Genomic DNA, 24060 nt, shown 5'->3' on the forward strand with positions numbered 1-24060 from the left:
ATATTTTTACCACATTACTGGTACACTTCTATGGACAGTCAGATTTATTTAGGACTTAGGTTTTTATGCTGACAACAGCTTTCTTTTGATTAACATGTCTCACTGGTGGTTATGTAGTTCTCAACTGATCTGTCCAGGTATCTCCTCTAGGTCACAAGCATTCTTGGTTCCACTACATCCCAGTGCCACCCTTCTTAGACTCTTCCTTGAATACCATGTCCCTTTTAGAAAGTGCTTTGTAAGTACCCTGGCTAGCTTGAAAGATGCCAGAGACTTCTGACAAATAAGATTTCTAAATTCCATAACCTAAGCTGCCTTGAAAGATTAAAAAATAGCCCTTTCCTTTGGCTTTGTTTTATATAGGTTCCTTAGAAGTGACATCTGTTTGGCCTATCAAACATTGCAATTCCCTACCCTTTTTGAACTCCTCCACCTTCACAGAAACAGTGATCTAGCACTCATGCCAAACACCTCAACCTCCAACCAAATATCAACAATACTTGATGTCATAACAGATTTGTTACCAAGCTCATTACCTGCTTTAGAATGAACGCCTTTTATATAGCAAGCAAAGTAACACCCTTTCTACCTCCAAAACCAGACCTGACACTGCAAAGGAAACCATAAATTTGTGCATGTGGTATATGGAAATAATGTTGTTGGGGTGATTAATATGATTTCAATACTGTAACGAGTCACTGCTAAGCTTCTTCATAACTCGGTGGTCATATATTTAGTATAAGCCTATGAATCTCTTTATGTCATTTAACCATGATCTTTTAAGCAAGACTTCAGAAACTAAACTGTAAGAAACAGCTGTGTACAGCAGTAAATCAACAAAGTGAAAACCAACTAATTACTAGTGTGGAACTGATTCAGTAGTTACAATGCAGGCTAACAGAACAAAAATAATATGTCACTAGAATGTATTTTATATTTACAGTACCAAAAAGTTAGGACTACAGTTTGCAAAATCTACAGACCTAATTCACTCTGCAGCCATCTAGTCTACAAAACTCCAGAGTATGACTGTATACTAATGGGTTTAAGCAGCTGTAAGCCCACACAAAGCCAAGACATTTTCACTCTGTACAAATGCTGTGCATACACTCTGTGCATGCTTAAGTAATTCATTCAAAATTCAAAAATCATCAAATGTAGTTTAATGAGGACAACCTTAAAAAGGAATCAAGCGATTTCAGAAAAAACAGCTCACAGCCATATATGATCCTCTTCATTTTTTCAGGGTTTCTCATTTTGTATTTCATTGTTTGATTCAATAGTTATGCATACATTTTAAAACCTGAATATTACAACTAGGCTAAAATAATAATACCTGGAAGGTAATAAAAAACTTGTCATTCTAATGTGAAATGCAGTGAAAGGTTTATATGACTGTACTTTAACAGTAAATAGGATAGTAGAACCATTGAAGAAAATGGCATCCGAAAACTAAACAGAATACAAAAACAATGAAATGAACACCAAACATAGCCAGGTAGCTAAAAAACAAGCCAAACTCAGATGTAAAAATATATTAATCTGTTGCCACCTGGCTAGTAAGTCAGGGTATTGCTCACCTTGGGTTAATATCTTCCAAGCCAACAGACTGCTTGGTACAACTCTTAAATGGAGATAAGCCTCAAAATAAAGAACCCGAGAACGTAAGCTCCATTCGTCATTTGGATCTTCATGATTCATTTGTACCAGCAATTCATCACTGTCCAGCAGTAAATGTTTAGCATCAATTTTCAATAACCTTGATAATCCATCAATCCTTCTAGTCGTTCCAGTAACTCCAGGGTTATAATCTAATTCGACATTGCTCGTATAGCCCTAGGCCATGCCCCTCAGTGGCAAAGGATAGGAGGACTACTGAAGGAGAATGGTGTCTGAAAACTAAACAGAATACACAGGCAATGAAATGAACACCAAACACAACCAGGTGGCTAAAAACGAGTCAAACTTGGATATAAAGCAAACTTTAATATGACAAGCAAAGTAGGTGAGCGTTTTTTATTACTATTTTTATGTTTAATTATTATATTGATCATATATATTAGAATGATGTTTTAGTGCTGCACCACTGGTGCCTACATGGTTTTGGAGGTGTGGTGTCTTAATGTCTTATTACTGGTTGCAGTGTGATCACATGATATGTTTTTATGAATGGGTGTTCTTTTTGACTGGTAGAGTGGTCTATTTAAATGTAATTGATTTTTTTGCTCTGAATTGGTCTGATGAAATGTATTTAACACGAAAGCACCCACCAACTTTACTTGTACAGTTTGCTTTTATATATATATTTTTACATCTGAGTTTGGCTAGACTTTAGCCACCTAGCTGTGTTTGGTGTTCAATTAATTGTTTTTGCACTTTGACAGTGTAAATGCATTACTTTCCTTTGTTGAGTAGTGATAAGTATGATGAACATTGTTGAAGCAGTTCCAAAAGACTTGCTCTCAGTGTAAGTGGCCAACCACTTACACTGAGATCAGGTCTTTTGGAATCTGGCCCATTATATTTATTATGCTGTCAAGTTTTGATAAACTTTCCTAATTGTTAATGTATAGTTTACAACCTTTGAATTGTTAATACGAATAATATGATATGTGTTTTCATATACATGCATACATATATATAAACTTATAGCTGAATTTCCCAAAATAAAAATCAATAGCCATTTTAGTGAAAAAATGGACTGCACAATCCATTAAAACTTAACAACACCAAAATACATTCATTCACAAATGCAAACCTGTTTTCCTTTTGCCATAAGAACACTGCAGCAGCATCTATGCACACACCAGTCACAAACAGCACAACACTTCAAATTACAAAGAACACACACACACACTGCCACACACCGACATAAGCAAAACACACTTATTGTTTACATGGGAGCTTCATGCCCCATATCCACTTCTTATCGTATACCAACATCATGGCCCCAACTTTGATGTCAACAGCTGGTGACACCTCCCATTCCAGTAAACAAAATGTGTACTCAAGCAATTCAACTGCTATTTTGTATACAGTGGATATAAAAAGTGTGCACACTCCTGTTAAAATGCCAGGTTTTTGTGATATAAAAAAATGAGACCACAATAAATCATTTCAAAACGTTTCCCACCTTTAATGTGACCTATAACCTATACAATTCAATTGAAAAACAAACAAATCTGTTAGGGGAAAAATATAAAAAATAAAAAAAACATACAATTGCTGGTTGTATAAGTTTTTGTGATATAAAAAATGAGACCACAATAAATCATTTCAAACTTTTCCCACCTTTAATGTGACCTATAACCGGTACAATTCAGTTGAAAAACAAACAAATCTGTTAGGGGAAAAAATATACAAAAATGTGCAATAATCTGGTTGGATAAGTATACACACCCTTAAATTAATACTTTTTTAAAGCACCTTTTGATTTAATTACAGCATTCAGTCTTCTTGAGTAGGAGTCTATCAGCATGGCACATCTTGACTTGGCAATATTTGCCCACTCTTCCTTGCAAAAGCACTCTAAATCTGTCAGATTGCGAGGGCATCTCTTGTGCACAGCCCTCTTCAGGTCACCCCACAGATTTTCTGTTGGATTTAGGTCTGGGCTCTGGCTGACCATTCCAAAACTTTAATTTTCTTCTGGTGAAGCCATTCTTTTGTTGATTTGTATGTATGCTCGGGGTCATTGTCATGTTGAAAGGTCCAAAAGTGACTGGTATTTGGAACTGTTCATAATTCCCTCCACCTTGACTAAAGCCCCAGTTCCAGCTGAAGAAAAGCAACCGCAAAGCATAATACTGCCACTACCATGCTTCACTGTGGGGATGGTGCTCTTTTGGTGATACAAAGTGTTGTTTTTGCACCAAACATATCTTTTGGAATTGTGGACAAAAAGTTCAACCTTGGTCTCATCAGACCATAACACATTTTTCCACATGCTTTTGGGAGACTTGATGTATTGTTTTGCAAATTTTAACTGGACCTGGATATTATTCTGTGCAAGAAAAGCCTTCCGTCAACCCTACCCCATAGCCCAGACATATGGAGAATACGGGAGATTGTTGTCACATGTAGTACACAACCAGTACTTGCCAGAAATTCCTGCAGCTCATTCAGTGTTGCTGTAGGTCTCTTGGCAGGCTCCCTGACCAGTTTTCATAATGTCATTTCATCAATTTTGTAAGGACATCCCGTTTTTTGCAATGTCACTGTTGTCCCATATTTTCTCCACCTTTTGATGACTGTATTCACTGTGTTCCATGATACATCCAATTTTTTTGTACCCTTCTCCTGACTGATACCTATCAACAATAAGATCCCTTTGATGCTTTGCAAGCTCATTGCAAACCATTGCTTTTGCTGTAGCAGTCAACTGAGTAAATGTCAGGAAAATCCTTCTAGGACAGCTGAACTTTATTTGGGGTTAATCAGAGTCTCTTTAATTGATGGCAGGTGTGCACCCAGGAAGATTGAATGCTGTAATTAAATCAAAAGGTGCTTCAACAAAGTATTAGTTTAAGGGTGTGCACACTTATACAACCAGCTTATTGTAGATTTTTTATATTTTTCCCCCAACAGGTCACATTAAAAGTGGGAAAAGGTTTGAAATGATTTATTGTGGTTTCATTTTTTTATATCACAAAAAATGGCATTTTAACAGGGGTGTATACACTTTTTATATCCACTGTATATAGATAGATAGGTAGATAGACAGATATATATTTGAAAGTTTAATGGAATGTTGACATTTTTCAGGGTTTTATGACAGTATGTTTGTATATGGAGTATATGTTATTCATAAAATAGATGGAATTGATGTACAATAAACTGATACTGTGTTTAACTCCAGTTATATGGGCAAGAAAGTATTTATTAGTTTTCATGGGAGGGTATGTTTGGATATACTATGGCTGTGTGAGCCCAAAATAATTTTAGTTTTTATGACATTAAGCTTAGAAGTAACCCTTTTGGGAGAAGTTGCAAACAAATTGTTGTGTCTAGCTGCTGATTTTTGAGGAAGGAGGAATTGGTATTCTCATGGGACACCATGACTCACACATGCATACAGACATGCACAAACACACACACAACTTTAGCAATTTTGAAAAACTGATATCTGATTTTTACTGTTACTAGGCTGAAATAATATTAACTGGGAGGTAATAAAAAACTTGTCTTGTATGAAAGCTGATAGATTGAAGGAAAAGTCCCCAAACTTTTGGCAGTAGTGGCATTTTAATTTTTCTCCACAGATGTGTGATGTCATAGTCGATATATGTGTGTATAACTTTGGGGTGTGTGTGGGATGTCCCCCCACAAGCAAGGTACAGGGTCACCTGCCCCCCTTCCAAAAATATATCGCTGAAGTTCACCAGAAGTTGTTTGGGTAAGATTTTTTTCAACAAATTCATTTTCTGGTAAAGTGAATTCAACTGACTGATATGATTCCCTCCAATTCTACTGCGGACTTTTGGCCATTCTGTTGGTATACAGGGATAAAGTACAGATTACAAACTAGGGGGACTGGGTTTGGTTAATGATTCAAGCAACTGACAGAAAGGGAAGGAGAGAGGCAGGGATAGATGTGCATGTCTATCCCAAGGGGAGGGTAGAGACATGGCTGTCTCCTACGATGATCCCTGGTGGAGACTAGGGAATACTGGTGGGAGGAGGCATGGTCCAAAGAGGAGATGAGAGTGTTCTTCACTGAGCTACTATGGAGGTGGGGTGATATGTGGGGCGATATGTTGCAACATCCCCATTGCACACTCACCCCTCAGATGTAACAATACTGATGCAAGGAAGGGGGGAGGGTGTGTGGGTAGGGCATACAAGAAAACCCCCAGATGGATGAAGAGATGACAGAGTCCCCAGACACAGTTAGGATCCACAGCTAGCCCCAGCAATGTTAGAGTAATCCAGGGGTAAGGCATTTAGCTGGTAGACCCATCATGGATATGGGGCACTGGGAAGCGGAGCTGGTAAAAATGACAGAAGGAGACCAAAAAAAGGTCCCCTGCAGACTTTGGGCTATGGGAAGAAACTGAATAACCAGATGTAAACCCACACAGACATTAACAAGACATGTAGATTCATATAAGTTGATATCTCATTTGGAAACTAAACAGGAGAACAAACTGCTATTCATTCGATAGCTCAGCTGTAAAGCAGAGGAGTGTAGTAATTCTGAAAGGCATCCTAAGGTCACTGGTTCAATTCTGGCTTGAAGGAGTTTGACTTCTGGATTTGGGGGTTGGCGTAATGAAGGTATCTACTTAACAGACATGAGGTATAGGTTTTAAGTCTAATCTTTGGTCACTGTCTGGATATTGGCTAGGCATATGATAGTCTGCAGACTGATTGCATAACACGTATGAAGGAATAACACTAACAAATTTGCATTTGCCATCATTTAACATGACTAAATCATATCTGAAATATCTAGGAAGAACAGAAGGAAACTTGTCTAAAAGCACTGAAATAAGAATGTAGTGTAGTGAGGACTAAATATATCACAGATTATTTGCATACATTGTAGTTTTCTGTATTATTTTTATTGAGCATGTCAGTGAACCATTTGATATTTAAAACAAGTGTAACCCATCAGATCTTTCTTGATATTTTGAATACTTCATTTGATTCAGAGGACTGCAAAACACATAAAAGCAGTTCTAAGCTTGAAAAACTAAAATAAACATAGCCTATATAGTGTAAATGTCAGTCAGCAAAGGAAAATATCTCATGACTTCTTTGAAGATGTTTGGAAAATAGTGATTTATGAAATTTAAGGTAAGTGAGGCTTTGCAATGTACTGCTTAAATATCTGCATACTATTTTGGATAGTTTGTCATCCTCATGAAGTGAAGTTATGTATTTCTAACTGTCCTGCATGAAACACCATTAAATAAAGGGAAGCCCTGTAACAGTGCTTATCATATAAAGCTGCTTCATAAAACATTTCTGAAAAGAGAACGAGAGAGAGAGAAAGACAATGAGAACAGGAAAGGGTGAAGGAAGTACTGGATAAGAAAGAAAAACAGAGAAAGACAGATGTACATGTTTTGAAAGAAAAACATACAAAATGGTTCACTATATATATGTGTATTTTTAGTGTTCTAGGTTATCAGATGTATGTTTGGTCCAGTGTGCCAGAGGACAAAGAAGCGATGCCAGCTGTATCATCTTTGAAATAAACAAATTTCTCATTGGACTGGAGTTTGTTCAAGAGAGGCAGCTACGGCTAGAAGGTAACAGCAATGTCAGACCTGAAGATGAGACTAACTGCTCAGTGTCCTCAATTGAAGAGGATTTTCTTACAGCATCCGAGCAGCTGGAAGATGAAAACCAGAGCGATGATTTTCTAACTGGTAATGATACACTTTGTTCATTTTTAGGTTTGGGTCAGGACTGCCATATCAGATAGCACTGTACTTGGTCTCTGCTCTAAAATGAATCAGTATGTAGCCTTCACAAGAACTGTAGTTATGTAATATTGCATAGTGTTGTTTTTTTTCCCTTAAAGTTGCTAGTTGTTATGGAACATCACAAAATCTGACAACCTGATTTGTTTTACATACTAGCTCTACTTTATCAATAATGTCTGGGACAAACTTTAATTTAATTTTATATTTACTGCCATTTCAATTAATAGAAATGTTTTAGATTTTGTCACTTGTTCAGACATATCAAATTAGCAGTGCCTAAATGAATGAAATAAAAAGATTGTTCAGAACATTTGACTACAGTGTGAAAACAAGTGTTTCTTGTAGGATAAAACCCTTTCTCATAAACTTGCTATGTTAATGTAAATGACTTTGAGGTCACTGGACTTCAGATTAGGTGCAATTTCCCCTTCTGATAGTCTGCATTGATAAGTGTACAGTTCAGCCAGTTGTGCATTTTTGCTAGCCATCACACAATTGTTGCACACCAGTTGTTCCGAGTGGACATTTTGTAACAGAAGTCATATCAGTCTTTATAGACATTCTGCCTTAGTACATCTGTGTAATGACCTGTCCTAATGTTTGTCAAACTCAGTGTATGCATCTTGCAAACCAGCAAACTGGGATAAACAACCAAAACATACAGTATTATGTGGAAACCTCTTACAAAGGAGGCTGTGGAATCCAGGTTGTTATTCCCCTGCTAAAGATGAAGTTCAGATTCTGTACTTTTTATGATGCCAAAGTGACCAGTCAGGGGCTAAAAAGAGCAGAGGAGTTTATTTTATTAGCCACTGCAGTTTTTGAGCCCATTTGGCAAGCACCTTGAGGACATCTATGATAAGTAGTATTTCATGAGGTGGACTTTAACCAAGAGCCTCATACCTATCAACCTCAGGGAATCCAAAGCACTAAACTACAGACCTCATGCAAACACACACACACACACACACACACACACACACACACACACACACACACACACACACACACACACACACACACACTCAGAGTTTATATATATATATATATATATATATATATATATATATATATATATATATATATATATATATATATATATATATATATATATATATATATGGTTCCCCTTTATAATCTCAAAATACTGAAAGCTCGAATGTCAGTATCTCGAAACTATAAAGTCAAAAAGCCCACAATCCCAAAACACACAAACACAAAAATACAATCCTGAACATACACAAACCATACACCACACAACACGGACACCATTCAACCCACAACACACAAACTACACAATCCTACACTACATCTACGCAGGGGGGCAAGCTTCCCTGCAACCCCCACACCCACCTACTTATATATACCAACTCCAAGATCGCACTAACACTAAAGAAATGCATTACTCACACGCAGATATTCCACACTCCCTCGCATACACACACACGCATCACACATACACAAACAGAAACACATCCAACACTCACACTCATACTTTCACTTCCCCACCATAACCCACACACACAACTTACAATAACACTCACATATACTCACTTACCTTCACTTCCGTAAAACATCCCGGCCAAACACTTCCCATCCCTTGTTGCACTGCATAAGTGCAGATTCGAGATATTCGAATTCGTGCTAATGCACTTTTGACATTTTTCATTTTCGCCTTTACGGTCCTGAGATACTGAATTACTCTCTCTCTCTCTATATATATATATATATATATATATATATATATATATATATATATATATATATATATATATAGTTGTATTACATTGCATCTAAGAAATTTTTCATTTGATTGGTTCATTTTGTAGTGAACCTTTATCTGATGGACCCATTCAGCTGAAGAGACTCAATCTATTTACTTTTTTTTTGTTTGTTTTTTTAACAGGGGACAAGTCCACTTAATACCACACTGCATCCTGTAAATGAATGCATCTAACTCTGAGGTTGAAAAGTCACTGAGTTAAGTTATAAAGGTTGTCATTCTCAGCCTGTTCATTTAAATCGAATGTGACTCAGTAAAAATGATATGATCAATAATAAGTCAAACAAATACCTATCATCGTCATCATCTTTTACAATGTTCCTTGTAAGGTGTAAATGATGTCACATTTTCTCTTTGCCATTTGTAATATGGAAAGGGTTAAATGATTTTCTGATTGTTATATCAATAATCTTACTTGAACATTGACTGCTGTTTCAGTGTCATTTGTCACTAGAGTTGCCACCTTTTCAAATGCCCAAAGTGGGACATTTTTGGTACAAACGTCAGATTTTGAAGGGCAAAACATACCCACGGCCACTACAAAGGACAGAAATTCACTGTTTTGCCTAAATAAAAGCTTATTCTTGTAGCATTCTAGTTGCTTATTCTGTTTCTTATAACATTTAGGTGTTTCAGATACAGAGTAACTGTGTTATGCAAGTATTACATAAAATATAGGAAATATTTTTGTCCTAAAATCTCAGGACATTTGCCATTTTTTCAATTGTTATGCAGGACACAACTGCCCAAAGAGGGACTGTCCCTCGCAAAGTGGGACAGGTGGTAATCCTATTTGTCACTACTAATGCGGCGATAATGATGACACCTTTTTGACTGTCCTCATTAAACTACATGGTGTCATTCAAAGGGGATCCAGTATCTGTCTGCCTGGGACAACATGATCGACAAACCACGATGCTTTGGCCAGAGATGGTCTGCACCTGTCGCCCCTGGGATTCAGGTTACTGGCTAAGGCTCTTGTCAACCCCATAGTGCCTTTTTTAGGCAAGGCTCAAATGACAAAACTACCACTGTAACAGATAAAAACACGCAAAATCTGAAGGTTATGCTACTCAATGCTAGAAGTCTAAACCTTAAAATGCATTCTCTCTCGAGGCACTCCTAAAAATGGAGAACATCGATATCTGTGCAGTAACCAAGGCCTGGTTCAAGTCTCCAGAGAGCACCCCTGCAATACCAGGCTACAACTCTTACCACACATTTCGGCCACCAAACCAGAACCAAAACACTAAAGGTGGTGGAGTGTCCATATTCACCAAGGATATTCACACCTCCAGGCTAGTTGCCCAACACAATGCATCTGAAATATTACAGGTGTAACTAACATTAGGTAAGACTGCAATCCATATTCTAGCTTGCTACAGATCTCCCACCATGCTCCAAGATTCTCACTACACCTTTCTAAACATACTGGAAAATATTAAGATACAACCTAACACCCTAAAACTGGGTGATTTCAACTACCCTGCCATTAATTGGGAAAATTACTCGGGTACCAACACCTTTGCCCAACGGTTCTTGGAATTCATAAATTCCAATGCCCTGGATCAACTAATCCATAGTCCCACCAGGGGCTCAAATATCCTTGACCTGGTCATTACCAACACTGGAGATCGATGTTCCACATCAGCGGTCACCCCCTCATTGGTCAGGTTTGACCATAAGCTAATCACTCTTGACATCCACATCCAACCCCCAGTAGGGAAACCTCCATAAAAAAACTTCTCCAAAGCCAACTTCATGCTACTTAAGTCAGAAGTGACAAACTTTACGACACCCATGCAGATGGGAATTGAAAGTTTGACTGCCGAATCCTACACTAAGGCACTGTATGAGTATATCCACTCATGCATAAATCGTGCCATTCCAAATAGAACAAAGATGCTCTCCTCCAAAAAAAGCAAACTAATCTGGTGGTCCCCTGCCATAAACAAGTTATACAACAGAAGGAAGAAACTGTTACAAAAAAAAGGAAAATCCCAGGATAAAAAAAACTCCCTTACCAGCCTCAGTAAGAAGCTGAGATCCCCTCATAAAATCCTCCAAAGCTAGTTATGAAAATAAAATTGCCCAAGATTCTAAGGACAACCACAAGGCATTCTATAGTTATGCCAAGAATATAAATGACAATACTCAGATATGCTCTGAGCTACAACGGAATGGCACTAAATATACTGATCCCAAGGATATTGCCAATATCCTAGCAGATCAATTCAGTGCCAATTTCACCCCCCCAGCCCCTAAAGTGCCCATCTCAATACCAAAAGATTACCAAATGCTGGTAATCACGGCCACACAGGTAAAAAACACACTCTCCAAAGCTAAGAATACTGCATCCAAGGGACCAAACGACATCCCGGGCTGTGTACTACATGAACTACAAAATGAACTGGCACCTCACCTAAGTGTCATGTTTAATCATAGCCTCACCTCAGGCTTCGTGCCCAGTGAGTGGCGCACAGCTACAGTTATCCCACTCCACAAGGGGGGGGGGTCTACCTTGGACCTCAGGAACTATCATCCCATCAGCCTAATGAGCCTGATCTGCAAAGCCGTGGAACTTATAAACAAAGATATTGGCAGTCTTCACAGACTGGACCCCACCCAGTTTGGTTTCATGAAGGGCCAAGCTTGTCTCCTCAACCTGATTGACTTCTTTGAATCAGTCTCCAGAGCCGTGGATGAGGGTAAGAAGGTCCACACAGCCTATCTGGACCTCACCAAGGCCTTTGACACCATCCCCCACTCTGGAATCATAGATAAACTTACTAAGCTGGGCATTAATCCCTACATCACTTGATGGGTCACAAACTGGATTACTGACAGAACCCAAATTGTAAAAGTAGCCGACTCCAAATCCAGCTCCAGACAAGTGACAAGTGGAGTACCTCAGGGTTCAGTCCTGGCACTGCTCTTGTTTGGCATCTACTTCTCCGACGTACAGGCCAACACCAAGGGACACTAGCTAACAAAGTTTGCAGATGACTGCAAACTGGGAGCCATTATAGAATCCCCAAATGATGTGGATATCCTACAAAAGGGCCTTACAGAGACAGATGCTTGGTGCCAGAACCATGGGCTCAAGCTTAATTCCAAAAAATGTATAGTTATCCCCTTTGGGAAAAAACATGTACCCATGAATTACCACATAAGTGGCAGCACACTAAACACCGAAAGTATGATAATTGACTTAGGGACACAGGTGGACAGTGGTCTCACCTTTGATAACCACATCACCACAACAGTCAGAAAATCCTTCTATGTGGCTCATTGCTAAGGGCTTTTCATCCAGGATAAAGGAGGTCATTGTCCCACTATACTCATCCCTCATTAGACCCATTATAGAGTACAATGCCCCATTTGGTATGTACCTCACAAGACATCTGCAACAGTTGAAAAGGCCACAGAAATACCTCACTAAAAGAATCACAGGCCTAAAGCAGATGCCGTATGCTGACCGTCTAAACAAAACTCCAGCTATACTCTTTCGCATATCGTCTACTCAGAGGCGATGTCTGCTTAACATGCAAGACCATGTCAAACCCAGAGCGGTTGGATATGCTACACTTAAAGAAATCCTAATCCCTCAGAGCCACGTGCTCCAGGGATCTAAACCTGGTCATCACAATGAATAAAACCTGTTGGATGGATAGATTTCTGTCCCAGAGACTCCTCATTTTCTGGAATAGACTGCCCATACATGTCAAGCAGAGTGCCTCTTTGGCCCTCTTCAAAAGAAACCTTGATAACTGGATGGGAGATAGGAAATTCACCCCAGGGATCACATCAGTTGCCCTGCTAGACAGGGGACCAGGGAAGTAAAATTCCTGGGAAAAAATAGCCGGGGAAATGTTATGGCTAGGCTTGTATAGGCCCTAGGGCTGATAGCCAAGTACCAACTTATGAACCTATTTGGTGATTATTAAGTGGATATCAGAAGTCATTAAAGCATCTTATCAGGATGATTTGTTATTGGCAGGTGCCTTCTATATGTTTACATTTGGTATCTAATGTTTCCTGTTACTAAGTTATTTATATAGCTACAAACACATGGTTAATCACTATGTTTTTTTTGGTTGAGTATGAGACATACTTAACCATTATTCTCCTTCTAGTAAAATGTCTGACCATTTATAATTCCTCATTGTCCATAGGCTTTAAATGTACTTGAGAGACAGATGGTGGTTTAGTCCTTAACATCACAAGGTGCAAATATCCAAAGTTAGAGGCAACATAGAATAAATCCTAGCTAAACACAACAGGAAACCAGCCCAAAATATTTTGAAAAAAAATGTCTTGATTAGTGACTGAACACTGTATTGGAAGAGAAACCTTAATTGGTTCTTCCTGGTAAGTCAGGTCCTGAAGAGATGGGCATGAAAATTCAACACAACCATAAAGCTGGTTTGTCCAATAAACTGGTTCCTGCAGCAAAGCATACAGGACAGGTGATAAGGACAAACTGCTGCCCACTCTAAGTAATTTGGTAGCAGCATTCTCCACAATTTGCAGCCACTGGAGACCATTGTAGGCAGCCCTGTGTTCCTGATGTGAATCAGTAATATTTCATTGCTCATAAGGATTTGTTTCTTCTTTATTCTAACTTAACTAATCAGTTCATAAGAATTCATTTTCTTAGCTTAATGATTCCTAGCAAAGCCCTAATGCACAAACCAGCATTAGGTTTTAGCAAACCTTGCTCATGTTAATGGAGACCATAACATTAGTTGGCAGAGCGCTTAATGTTTTCTCAGTTAATAGATGGTATGTAACTGCTTATTTGTATGAGTTTTTCCTCTTTTTCAACTGGATATTTTGCTAACAATTGATATACACAAGATTAGTGGAGTTGTACTGTAAATAGTTTGACTTCTTGACAAAAATTCTCATTGTTTTATTTTAGCTAGTAAAACATCTACTTACCAAGATAATGCTCATACTATTAACTGTCATACCACTATCCCATGTTGCCTCCTATCTGCAATCTCCATTTAATAATTTTAAAAATAATCACTAAAACAACATCAGTGGCTCGAGCCATAACATTACCTAACTCACCCACAATTAGTAACTGCCCACAAACTCTTATACCTTCTAGAAAAGTGTCCAAGCTTAAACAACATGCACCAGCAGTATAACCCTACCAGCTCCCTAGAATGCTATAAACAAGCTGTTACTGATGTTGAGAAAGTCCAGCAACCCAGCTGGATACACACTGTCCTCCTCCAACACCACAAAAATTTGGAACTCTATACCCTGAGATTTTAGACAAGCTGAAAATGCAAAATTATTCAAAAATCAGCTAAAGAAATATCTGTCTGATACATGGTTATGCTCATGCTCCACTCCTGGCTAAGTCTTTACTCTAACTCTGCCTGTAACTTCCAACAACTCAAACGTTTTAGTCAAACTCATTCACGTCCTTTTCTCTACTCTATCCACCCCTATCAGCTTCTATCTAACTCTCCTTGTCAGCTCTAACTGCCACAACTCCTAATATTTCTTTGAAAACATACTGCCTATTGTATATCTAAACTTCAGTCTTGTAAAAAATGTTAGCTAATACATGTACTTTACTAAATTCTTTGTATATTCATATGTTTCATTAGGAATGCATTCATTTGAGCAAGCTAACATTGCTCGATCGGGTATAACACCAAGTGTTATTATCGAATTTCTCATTTCCAAACGGTCGGAATGTCATACAAAACACCAAATGTGACATTTCCGACCGCTCTACCACCTAAACAAGCGCTACCATGGGTCAAAAAGGGGGGATATTTTGCAATTCGCAACAATTGCGTTCGCATTTTTGTGGTTTTGATGCTCTGCTTTTGACCATATTCTGATCGACCATCCACCAGCTGATCAAATGAATGTATACCGTTTCATTAACATTTTGGTTTAAATATCTGTATGTTATCTGTCTAACTTGTAACTACTGTGGAGCTTTTTTCCCCAGGCCTCGACTGAAAAGAGGCTTCTGTTTGCCCAGTCAGACTATCCCTCTAACAAAAAGCAAAAAATAAATAAGTGGAGCAGTAATGAAACCTCAATGAAATAAAGCTGAGAGCAAGGGATGGAAAACCAGTGATGGGATCCGTTGTTTGATGAAGAGGAATTCCAAAATAGGACAATTATGTCCTGTTAGTAGCTAACAGCTGGTCTTTTAATGTCAGACCAGAACAAAGTACACGCAGTAATATCTGCCACCTGATGAGAATGACTCAGTTGTACATTTGACAAGGATAAATCCAAGTCGAACAAGAAGCCTTATCACCCCCTCACAGATGGTTGCACAATGCTGATTGTGTACTGTAGTCGCTTGCGCATGCATAAAAACATTGCATTGATTAAGCAAGGTGTTCTCATATTTTTTTCACAGTGTGTTTCATTCTGCCATCTGGAGTTTCCATGATTGCTTTTTCATTAATCTTGTGGCTGCATACAACTGTGCATACAAATGTAGGTTTGTATACATCAAAGCAATTTGTCATCACTATACTCTTTGGGAGGAAAAGAGCTGCCAGCTGTAAATGTTGCAATACTCTATACTCACCCAAATAAATTTCTCATTGCAGCTATTTGTTATCCATTTATGGTGTGTATGAGGTAACTCTGTGTTCTAATTTTTAAAATGGATTTAATGAAATGCCTAATCTTTTAACCTGGCTTTTACAGCCTATAAACTTTGCTAAACAGGTCCATTAAAATGATTGCAATCTTATCATCGCTTTTTCATAGAACATCTTGCTGTAGTCTCACAATCTTTTTTCAGAGGAGTCCTGCATATACACTAAACACATTTTATATACTTTGGATGAAATGTCTGAGGACTCAGTTTGGTCTTGCACATGTTCATAATGTGTAATGAGCAGTTTATCCCAGAGAGTTATGGGAGACAGAAATAGAGAGAGAAAGAAAAAAGCAGATAAATATACACACACACGTATGTTATAGAGATGCATTACATATAGACACATGAATCTGAGATACACACACACACACACACACACACACACACACATGCACGCACGCGCACACACACACACACACACACACACACACACACACACATATGAGTGCCTCAAAAGAGTGTTCAAAAAAAAAAAGATCAGGCACACAAAAAATCAAAAAAAAAAAAATCAAAAAAATGAAAAACAGTACTCAGGAGACAAGCCTACACTGCACCACACACCTTGCTAATTATATACACTGACTATGAGCTCACACTACAGTGGAGAAAGGTCCAATTTCCAGACTCTGCTGTATCAGTCTCTCATGCTTCCAGCAGACAGAAAAACAGCTGAAAAGAACAGTCAGTCTTCTGAGCATTTTCTTATCCATATTATATATATATATATATATATATATATATATATATATATATATGTGTGTGTGTGTGTGTGTGTGTGGTGTGTATGTGCATATATATATATATATATATATATATATATATATATACAGAAAGAGAGAGAGAGATAGGTGTCTATATTATGAAATCAAAACTGCAAAACATCGACCGTCATTTCATCGACCCCAAAATACTGAACTGCAAGTTACATGAACAGCCAGATCACCACGTTTTTTCCTAGGAAAAAAAAATTGGTAGGCCAACTAGATACTACACACCACTTCAAACACTGCAAAGTGGGGGAGCTTCACCCCCACCCCCACCCCAATTTAGGGGGCTGTGCCCCCCCACACACCCCAAACTAAATATACCAACTCTGAGATTGCACTACAGTAGGGAAAAGGGCAAATTCATGGCAACAGCCAAACAATTGTTTTCCCTAGGAAAAAAACTCTCTGATCTGGCCGTTCACGTAAAGTGTACTTCAGTATTTTGGGGTAGATGTTTTGCTGTTTGGATTCCATGATATAAACCCAGATATGGATATAGATGTGTGTGTGTGTGTGTGTGTGTGTGTGTGTGTGTGTGTGTGTGTGTGTGTGTGTGTGTGTGTGTGTGTGTGTGTGTGTGTGTGTGTGTGTGTGTGTGTGTGTGTGTGTGTGTGTGTGTGTGTGTGTGTATAACCCATTGTACTGAGCTGATAACTAGGTGCAAGATAGGAAAGAGAGTTAAATGAAGTAAATCACTGTTCTGCTACCTGTAGCTTATATCATACAATGTTACCATTAACCTGACCATGTTATTAGCAAATGATTCATAATTCAGTTCCTAACCCTTAAAATATTGTCTTTATTCCCCCATGCAAGGAATAAATCCTATATTGAACTTTTTACAACTATACCAACATCTTTTAGATATATATTTATATCTACTTGCTCAGTTCTCTCTAACCTTTTCATCCTCACCTGTTCTTTAACTCACTGTACCCATCTTTCTCCCCTTATATTTCTTGCATTGGCTTTCCAGCATAGTGTTCCACATTTAACATTTTATCTCTTCCTGTTTCTTATGAACAACTCAATGTATCAATCATATTTCATTTAATTTTGTATGAACTGAAGTAATTCTACCTACAGACCATACTAGAAAAATCTTACCTTGTATTTTGCAACCATTGCTTTCTCTTTTTTGACTTACTGTTAATTTTTGTGTCTGTCTCTCTCTAAATCTGCACCCAAGCTGAGTCTGATATGTCTTCTTACATCAGTACACTAATCTGCTTTGCAAATCTTAAAAAATAATGACATAAATGCAAGTATCTTACATTTTCCACTAAAAAATAACTGTTATACCAACATTAAGTAAAAAAAAAAAAAAAAACTACAAGACCATAAACTAATAAAGAAAATTACAGACCAAAGAGAAAGGCGGAAGCTTAACCTCTTCAGAGGCTAGAAATTTACTATGTGACTCTAAAAAAAAGAAACAAACCTGGTCTAATGATGTCCATCAAGCCCTAACTCAACCCCAGTTGGCTTACATTTGACTAGCAGCATGGGACTTGAGGAAACCAGGTGGGAAGGGGTTGGCAGCGGGTGGCTGACGTTGATTATATATAAGTAACAGGGGTTGTTTTGATAATTTTATATCTGTTATTTGGTTATCAGGTTTTTGTATCTTCAATTATTCAAAGTACACACACACACATATATATATATATATATATATATATATATATATATAATGAGAGAGAACGCTCGCGCGACAGAGAGATATGTGTGTGTGTGTGTGTGTGTGTGTGTGTGTGTGTGTGTGTGTGTGTGTGTGTGTGTGTGTGTGTGTATGTGTGTAGGGTTCCTATTAGATGACCGAATGCGCATTCTTTCAAATGCATCTTGGTCGAACTTGAAAAGACGAAAACGCAAAATGACAAAGCGGCATATGAGCAAATTCTTTCCCTGAGAAAGAAATCGCTTGGCCGCATCTGTTACTTTGCCGTTTTCATCACTGTAGTGTGAACTCGGAGTTGGTATATTTAAGTGGGGGGGTGGGAGCGAAGCCCCCCACTTTATGTTATGTTTTAAGTGTATTTTTTTTTTTTGGAACAGCGATTTTTTTTTTCCCGTTGGGAAAAAAAAATCGCTGTTCTAAGTGTTCAAGTTTGTAACCTTTTACTTACATGGAGTTGATAAATCATCGTTCGCTTTTCTAAGCATTCGATGATCTAATATAGACCCTGTATATATATATATATATATATATATATATATATATATATATATATATACACATATATATAATATGAAATTGTAGATGGGGAACTTTATGAGGGTGATAAACGCTCGAGGGGTTATTGTTTGCTGTGTATTGTTTTGTGTTGTATAAGACATAAAACAAACATATAAGATATTAAACCCTAATCTCAGTTCATCTAATCATCCAAAATCTCTCCACAAGATAAGGCTATTCATTTGACTGGATGAAGTTATGCAACAGCCACTGATGACAATTAAACAGTACAAGACCATACAGTGGCTTGCATGTACCCTTAAGTATGCTTTTTAATTGAACCGTTCAACAGTAAATAGCAACTTGGAATTAAACGTCACAGGACCAGCATTTAATTATAACATTGAACTCCATTTATGTGCTGACCCAGCATGCATACACCTTGGCTATTTTTTTCTCTTGCTTTTCTTTTCTCTATAGTAGGTGTAGTATAGCACATCCACTGATTAACTGGATTTATCTCCCAATTTATGTGACTGCTGTGCCAAACTTAACTTACTTGTTAAAACACTTATTCCCCAGTTATTATTCAAAACCAGATTTTACTCAGAAAACAAGTATAACTTGATGAGAGACTTTACTTTTACAAAATACAGATTACTATAATCTTCTTTGTAATTGCATTCATACCGTCTGGGTTTTCACTGATTGCTTTTCATATTACTGTCACTGGTGTGCCAACCCATTTTGTTCAGCCCTCACTACTCTTGGATTTACCTTACCCCCAATTCCCATTCACCCCCCGCTACCTCTGCATTTATACTTCTCCAATCACAACCACTTTTGTTATAGTCCAATCACCTCTCTCACTCTCATTAGTTACTTTCTCAACATTGCCTCATAGTTTACTAACCGCATCATCACATCTTCTTACTTTTCCCAGAATGTTCATCTTTGTATACTTCCATTCTCCCCATCCTAATCACTTTGATTATACTTAGTCATGTCGACCTACTTTTTCTTTTCTATCCTTCTTCACCCCATCCTTTATTTCTTTACAAGTCAGTCCTCTCCAGTACATACTTTTCACATCTCAACTGCCATTACCTAATCACTTAACTGCATTTTTACCTAGCTACTCCAACATCTCCCCAGCTTCCTTCTCATTTCTTTAGCCCACTACCTAAAATAATCAAATACCAGACATACAACAAATTAAAAGTGATTATCATCTCAAACAACTCTCTGAAAATACTTAATCCATCTTTTTCTATCATTACTCAATGTGAAGATATCCACCCAAACCTAGGTCCCACACACACTGTCAACTTCAAACAATAACCTAAAATGCTAAAGGTAATAACCACCAACCTCAGGAGTATAGGGAAAAAAATCTCCAGCTTCCATGCCTGGATTAACCACTATAAACCAGATTTCCTTGCTGCCAACCTGGCTAACTCCTACAATAAAAGATACCGACATTCTCCCTCCAGTATATGAAATAATTAGACGTGGTAGAACACCTAAGAAAGAAGATGGATTAGCCCTATTTTCTCCAACTACTTACACAGTTACCATCTTTTCAGACACCATTCTTAAATTTCTAAATGCTGAAATTCTTATCTTCTTCCTTAAAATAAATCCCTCCAAAACATGATACTTTATTGTTATATACATCCCTCAGAGGCACAGCATTCTGGTTCTTGAGAAAATATTAGCTTGGGTTTCAGACTCTGTCCATAATGAAACTTTCATATTAGGTGATGTTAACATAGATTGGCAGTCCTTCTCCTCAAGCAACCCTACCAGCAGCAGAAATCTCTTTAGCTTTACCCAACTTATCATTTCCCCAACAAGATACCATAAAAATGATGCACAACAATCCATCCTGGGTTGGAAACTAGTCTCAAACTCTTTTAACTACTTCTCATCGGATACACTCTCAGATTCTTTTTAAGTGACCATCTCACAGCTTACACTAATGGGCTTTCATACAAGTAAATAAAGATCATAAATCTAAATTCACCTATAACTTTACAAAATTTACCTGGGAAATTTTCATTCAAACATTAAACACTATAAGTGCTTCCATCCTACAAATTCTTTCCCATAATGAAGCTGTTGAGCATTTCCACACACTATTCTTAAGCATACTAAATTCTTTTCCCCCACTGTGAACACTTCTTAAATATAATCCTGCTCCTTGGCTGACCAAATCCTGCAAACTCCTCACAAAAGAAAGAGACCGCACATGCAGCATATGAAACAGGAACAAAAATGACAATGTCTTACGACTGTTTAGACAACTTTGTAACCACATGAAAAAACAAGTCTTTAATACAAAAAGCTCTACAACATTTCTTCTCAAAACATATACAAACATAACCCTAAAAAATTGTGGTCATCCATTCAACCCATGAACTAGAAAGAATCCCAGTCCCTATCCAGAAAGTACCCCACTTTAAACTGTATATCAAATTTAATAATTACTTCATTGATTGTATAACTAAACTCACCCCTATGCTATGCTGCTCATTCCCACACTCACAAGTAGATCCCCCTAACTCCTCTCCTTCCCCCTCCTCCCAGCCAATTTCCCCCTAGGACTCCTCCAAACATACATGACTGCCAGTCATCTCATCCATCTCTTCCTTCCCTTCCAACCTCTCCCCTTTTTCCTTTCATCTTGTTCCTCCATCTCTAATAAAAAAAACATTACTGAATCTTAAACCCTGTTCAACATCTGTTGATAATCTCCCTGCAGAATATTTAAAACTTGCCGGTGATAGCATAGCCTATCAAATCAGTATTCTTATTAACAGATCCATAGCAGAATCTCATGTTCTGGACTTATGGAAAAGATATTGCATTACCCCACTACATAAAGGTGGCAATTCAACTGAAGTAACAAATTTTCGACTTATAGCCATACTGTCATCCTTTTATAAAATTCTTAAAAAATATATTTATCATCAACTACTGCAATATCTCCTACATAATAACCTGATTTCCACTACCCAACATGGTTTCCAACCAGCTCACAATACATCTAAAGACCTATTATCTTCACTCATAATGTTAATAAAACAAGATACTCTGGTAAACTAGAACAGCTTTATTTCTAGACCTCTGTAAAGCTTTTGATATAGTCTCTGACACTGGACTTCTCTCTAAACTCTCCAACCTTGGCTTATCATCCCCTCTATTAAATGTTTTCACAGCTACCTCACTAGTAGACATCAGTCAGCAAAATGGCATGGCACTAACTCACCACTCCTTCCTAATGCAGTAGGTGTCCCACAAGGATCTATACTCTGCCCATTACTCTTTAGCATTTCTATCAATAACATATACAGCCTCAGGACAAGGTACTCTTATTCAGTACATAGATGACACCACCATCATCTGTTCTTCCACCACTCTAATACACTTACAAGAAATTACCCAGCAAGCATTCACTTCTATTGAAACTTGGCTCACTAGAGCTCAACTCAGTCTTAACCTGAACAAAACTAAGTGCCTCCTCTTCACTCCTAAATCACTCACCCCTGACAAAACAGTATTTGAAATGTTTTCCTTAAATATAAAATTGAAAGATTTCCCCATACTAAATTATTAGGTGCAATTATTAATGACAGACTTAAGCTTGACCTACATATTCAAAGTAGCATCAAGAAAGCATACAAGAAACTGAGCTTATTATATAGGAATAAGCACTTTCTGAATATTCCTAGTAAAATCACACTAGCTAAATCATACCTCTAACCTTTACTATTTTATGGAGCCCCAATTCTGAACAATTTATAAACTTTCTTAAAAGTTAAGTTAGAAAGCTGCTACAACAAAGTAGCAAAGTTCACATTGAGTGCTAGGCACTCATTACATCACTGTAAAACTCTACATTCCATCAGCTGGCTTCAAATTCCAAAACTTCTCACATATCTCCAGATCATAACCATATATAATATTATCTATAAACCTTTAGAATGTCCAGCCATCACTCATTTACTTAACCTGCATATCTCAACCAGAACTCTCAGAGACAAACAGCTCCTCACCATATCTATAAACCCTCCAGTGAAAGTCTTTGCTCCTACTCTGTTGCTAAAGCTTGACACTACCTAACACTTTGTATCAGAACAGTCATTAATCTTTCTTCCTCTAAATCCTCACTAAAAGAATACATAAGCATATCTTGGATCTGTTGTTCTTCCCATTTTGATGTCCAGATAATATCCCACCAAACTGCCACCAAATAATGTGACAACCCTTACTATCCTGGGTCAGTAACTAAGGAGCTTCAGTCCTCACTACTGACTCCAATGTGAGACTGTCTTAAATAAGAGTAATATTTCACAATTTTCCCCTAAGAGCACAACAGAAACACGCTCTATAGCCTGGGACTGGACTGTATACTTCTGTCCACCTCTAATGTAACTCCTTATTACACACTTCAGAGCAATGTGTCCCAGTTTAAGACCTCTGATATACTCACACGTCAATGAATTAAATCTCACACATCCAAACACTTCTGGGAAAGCCTGACACAGATTTCCAGTTGTGCCCCTTCCCCAAAATAATATGGTAATGCTGCCCCCAATCAGAGTGTCCTGATGCCCTTCTAAAGGGGTGTCCAATTATGAAAATTAAATATTGAAATGAATAGTAACAAATGACCTAAACAGCCAGGCTTTCTGGGTGGCCCCAGAAATTATCAAAGCAAGTATAAGCACTCTCAAATCACTAAAGAAAAGCACTGATTGAACAGCCACAGTGTAAGTTAATAAAAATGTTTAATATTGAGCAGAATGATTAAAACTATAAAACAGTAATTTCTAATAAACAAACAGGGCTCAATCACCAGGAAAATTAAATCAATACTGAAAGATAGAAATCCAAGATTTAGAAAAACTCTAACTGATCTAACTGCTTAGTTATAATTTTCCTATCTGACAAAAGAACACTGTCACTGATCTAAACTAAGTTACTACAAAAGAGCAAAGGCAGGCTTACAGTTTTTGGTGAGTCCTTTTGGTTATCCACTGCACAGTACATCTGTAACTTTCACTGGTGTAACTGACTACTGACTACTAACTGTCTTCAGCAGGCTCTTTAAAAGACTAGCCTAACTGTCACAACTATTCCGGTTCTAATTTTCATTTTGTATTTTAAAAATCAATGAACAGCTGTTTTCTAAAAGTTCCTTCCTGTGGTTCTGCTTCTGACAGTAACACATAGCA

The 24060-nt window shown here is 37.7% G+C and overlaps 1 protein-coding gene across 3 annotated transcripts in view; it reads left to right on the top strand.

The window, feature by feature from the left end:
- Window positions 1–24060, top strand: part of LOC122800992 (SPHK1 interactor, AKAP domain containing) — a gene marked incomplete at its 3' end in the record, with an annotated part of 1235108 nt that overhangs the window by 809021 nt on the left and 402027 nt on the right. For 2 of the 3 annotated variants that reach the window (XM_044070417.1, XM_044070418.1), the window contains 1 exon segment: window positions 7121–7376. In XM_044070417.1, coding sequence (XP_043926352.1) covers window positions 7121–7376 — 256 coding nt within the window. 3 annotated transcript variants of the gene reach the window in all.

This window comes from Protopterus annectens, chromosome 4.part1, assembly GCF_019279795.1.
Source record: "Protopterus annectens isolate FY-2018-M chromosome 4.part1, PAN1.0, whole genome shotgun sequence".
NCBI classification, from domain to species: domain Eukaryota; kingdom Metazoa; phylum Chordata; order Ceratodontiformes; family Protopteridae; genus Protopterus; species Protopterus annectens.